This window comes from Frankliniella occidentalis, unplaced genomic scaffold, assembly GCF_000697945.3.
Source record: "Frankliniella occidentalis isolate FOCC.00 unplaced genomic scaffold, Focc_3.1 Scaffold32, whole genome shotgun sequence".
Taxonomy (NCBI): domain Eukaryota; kingdom Metazoa; phylum Arthropoda; class Insecta; order Thysanoptera; family Thripidae; genus Frankliniella; species Frankliniella occidentalis.
The window spans coordinates 1,681,078-1,685,289 of NW_026267162.1; the positions used below are offsets into that span (position 1 = coordinate 1,681,078).

At 48.1% G+C, this 4,212-nt stretch overlaps 1 protein-coding gene across 1 annotated transcript; it reads left to right on the top strand.

Annotated features, from left to right (window-relative positions):
* The first annotated feature begins 1,821 nt into the window (after positions 1-1,821).
* LOC113206923 (uncharacterized) lies at positions 1,822-3,851 on the top strand. Its single transcript, XM_026423211.2, has 5 exons — positions 1,822-1,934; positions 2,423-2,596; positions 2,688-2,897; positions 2,974-3,072; positions 3,460-3,851. The coding sequence occupies exons 1-5, from the start codon at positions 1,873-1,875 to the stop codon at positions 3,752-3,754; spliced, it is 840 nt and encodes a 279-aa protein (XP_026278996.2). The 5' UTR covers positions 1,822-1,872; the 3' UTR covers positions 3,755-3,851.
* Positions 3,852-4,212: the final 361 nt, after the last annotated feature.

Sequence of the window (4,212 nt, forward strand, 5' to 3'; positions counted from 1 at the left end):
GGGGGCAAGTTGTTTCGACTTTTGACCTGTCCGCTCCCAGACAGATCACGTGGTGTATGCGTATTTCCTAACGGTTGCTAAAGCTCTATCAATTTAGTACTTACCTGTGGACTCTCCTCTTCTCATTGGGCTACCTCACACACCATTTTAAACAGCAGACACTCATACCAAAAGGGCGCAGTTAGACACGCATGGGAACAGGGTATTTCTCTGCAAGCCAACCGGAACCTGGCGCAGAAAAGCATGACTGCTCAGTCTGCTTCCCTCTGCGCGCTCATTGGCACTATAAGTCGGCGTTTTCGGTTTGAAACCGTCCTAGGACTACGATTGAAATTGGGTTTTTAGTAGAAAAATGTGGAGAAAACGGGGGTATGAAAAAAAAATCGTCCCAGGAAAACCCCTTCGACACACTAAACCCTTATGCATTTTGCTGTGCGTAAACTTGCAGAATTTTATACAGCCATAAGTTTGTACAAAGTTTTATGCATAATTGCGCGCATAATTGTGTACGAAATATGCATAATTATGCGCACAATGTACACAGTTATGCACAAAATTGTTCATAATATTATGGCTGTATGAAATTGAAATTCTGCAAGTTTGATGCACAACAAAGTGCATAAGGATTTAGTGTGTATGAATTAGAAAATGTGGAGTGTGTGTTTGGTCGGGTTACGGTCATAAAACGTCCGTCCGGGCTGACCTCGTTGCTCGGCAAGGGCCTGACGAAGTCAAAACAATCCCTGGCTGGTGTTGCGGTGGTGGCTGGCGGAGCAGCCCCACGTATTCTGCAGTCGGCCACCGCGACTTCTCGGCACGCCGCCACGCTCCCTCCACGTCCAATATACTTCCTTCATGCTGCAACTCCGCACCAGCGCGAGCACGCACGCGTCGCCTTCACGACAGACAGACAGATAGACGGATGGATGGACAGAAGACAGACAGACAGACAGACAGACAGACAGACAGACAGACAGACAGACAGACAGACAGACAGACAGACAGACAGACAGACAGACAGACAACAGACAGACAGACAGACAGACAGTCAGAGACAGACCCCGTTGATATAGGAGACGTGGCAGGGGAGAGCAAAGAGGGGCTTCCAGGGATAAATCTCTTGCTCGTAGAGAAGACGGCCTAGAATGCCTAAAAACATACATTATTTTCCATTTGATCCGCTGATTTGTTGCAGTGTGGGCGCCCGCCCCTGCCGGTGCAGCCCGGGACCCCGCGGGGGATAGGCAGCACCGTGGCGCTCGCGCCCACCGGGCTGCCTAACGTCGGCCCGACAGGCGCTCGCCGCCATGGAGGAATAAGTATATTAGACGTGGAGGAGCACTGCCTATACCGGCCCACGGTACGGCCGCGTGCCAAATGTCGCGGTGGCCGATTGCCGAATACACTGTTATTCAAGGAATGTAATGTCACATTCGTTGAAAAACAGTGTACGTGTGGCTGCTCCGCCAGCCACCACCGCAACTCAAGTCAGGGATTGTTTTGACTTCGTCAGCACCGGCGGCGGCCGGTAGCGGCCGGACGCTTTTATCACCGCAACCCGACCCCACTCCACCCCACTAATTCTTTACCTTCAAATTCGTAGAAGAGTGTTCCCATGACGATTTTTTTTCCCACACCACCGTTCTATTCGCATTTTTCTCTTTCAAACCCAATTTTAATTGTGGTCGTAGGCCGATTTTGAACCGAAAACGTCGACGTAGTGTACAGGAATGTGTCCACGTGGGGGCGTGACGTCACATAAGTAAGCGTGAGTCACAGACTTCAGCCAGCCTAAGGGCAAGCTGGACGGCCAGTGTGTCGCAGGGATAGACAGTGATCGGACGTGTGCGTGTCTCCTGTGCCGGTTTAACAATGAGCGCCTGCTGTTTAAAATTGTGTGTGAAATCGGCCAAAGAAAGGAGGAGAATCCATAGGTGAGTACTAAATTATCAGAGCTTCAGCAGCCATTACTGCCATTACAAAATACGCATACACCACATAAAATCCCCCCCCCCCGGCCCCCCGGAGCCATGGCTTCATGACAAAAAGGGGGGGGGGGGTAGCGTAACTTAACTCTAACGCCGAAACAGATCACGTGGACGGGCGTCACAGCAGGCTGGGTACACGGTAAAACCAATGTTTCATTTTTTGAGGAAAAAGGGAAAACTTATTTGAGGAACTCCCATGTTGGAGGAGAGGTCCTCCGATCTTGCCTCAGATTTTGAGGAATCTTCTCAAAAAATGAGGAAAAGTCCCACATTTTCCGCGGAGACTTCCTCGAAATCTGAGAAGTTTTCGTCAAACCAGGAGAGTTTCTCAAAGTTTTCCTTTTTCCCTAAAAAATGAGACATTGTTTTTACCTTGTAGTACATTGCTATTTGTTTGCACTAATTGCTCGGGCGTATTTTGTCGTGCCGATTAGGTTTCCTAAAGATGAGCAAAGGAGAAAGGAGTGGGAAAAATGGGTGTCTACTGTAAATCAATCACCCTTTTCTTCAAAACCAAGTTCACGGTTGTGTAACAAGCACTTTTTGAAAGAGTGTTACCAGGAAAATGGTCTACTTAAACCAGATGCAGTCCCAACCTTGATCCCTGAGTGAGTGCATGACACCTTACTATTTACTGCATCAGAAATTTAAGTGGGATTTATGAAAAAACGTGTCATTTTTATTTTGTTTATTATCTAGATGTGATCTGTCAAATTTGTTTCGGATGGGTTTCCTGCCAAGTACCAGCTCTGTTTCTTTATCTGTGCTCGTCGGTAACAACCTTGTTAGCAACCCCGAGGGGCAGACTTCTTCACAGGCGTGTCACGCCACACAACGCGACGAGACTTGGTCGAATTCTGCTACTACAGTATGTGTTGATAAGTCATCAAACCCGCTCTTGGGCCCTGTGTAAGTTTATATTTTATTACATTTATTTTCTAACCCAAATAAATATTTCTGAAAATTATGTCCCTTTTTTTCTAAGGCCAACCAGTTGCATCACAGAGAACCCCCAAGTACCTTTGGATTTGTCAACGAGAAGTGTTAATGAACACAACACACCCAGATCAGGGCCTAAAGCCAGGTAAGTGCAGTCTGCCATGCAGCCCTTGCTCCGTTTACCCGTTCTACTTAATATTTAATGCCATGGTTCCGAGGGGGCTACCACTTACTTGATTTAGAATGTACACAGGATTACGTGATTACAGGGATTACACGTGAATTTTGAGGGATTACACTTGAGTTTTGTTGAATTTCTGGCTCTAAAACCATTAAATTTGGACCAGAAGGTGAAATTTAGCTATAATGTTTAAAAATTTGGTGAAGTATTACTCGGAATACATAAAGATTACATAGGGATTACACCCTCATCTGTACACAGGATCACGCGAGTGGTGGCCCCCTCGCATGGTTCCATTCGGCAGAGAAGTTCCGGAATTAATTTTTGTAATATTCTTATTTGTTGTTGCAGCAGTACTCTCAAAACACCGGCCGAACGAGTACCAAACAAGCGTAAACGGTACCCCGGAGACATAACTCCAGGCGATTTCAGCACACCCAAGAGGGCCAAGAGGGCCAGGCACTGTGTGGAATTTCTAAAAGACGACAGAGAACGGTTAAATAGGAAAATTAGGCGTGTTAGGGAGAGCTGTCGAAGAAAACAGACAAAAGCAAAACAATCACTGACTTGTGTTGCTGTGGTGGCTGGTGTTGGCACGGCTCAGAGGCCTGGGTGCTCCCCATACTTCCTCCATGGAGGGAGCTAGCGCGGAGCGCTAGCGCACCTCCGTATAGAAACAAATACATGTGGCCTCCTCTACAAGAATGATGTCGAAATTTGGCATTAAATGTGTAGCCGACCAATTGTGTTCCGAGATTCATCGTCTTTAAAAGAAGCCTCATCATCCCGTTGGTCATTTCCACTCGAACGCATCCGATTTTACTTTTTGCGCGGTGTCTCATGGCGTTAAGAGCCATGTGAAGTGAGGCAAAAAGCGAAATAGAACTTAATCGAGCTCAACTTTGGGAACGCTAGCAGCAGTGGCCCGGCGCCGCACCCCCGCAGTGCAGGGCGGCCCAGGGGCCCGGCCCAGCCGGAGGGCCGGCCTCGCCAAACATTAGTCATGAAGCACACCGCGCCCAATTTGCCATTTGTATGCGAGGGCGCTGCGAGACATGCCTCTCCTCTCACCACCACGCCCGGTTCTATACCACAGCCCCCCCC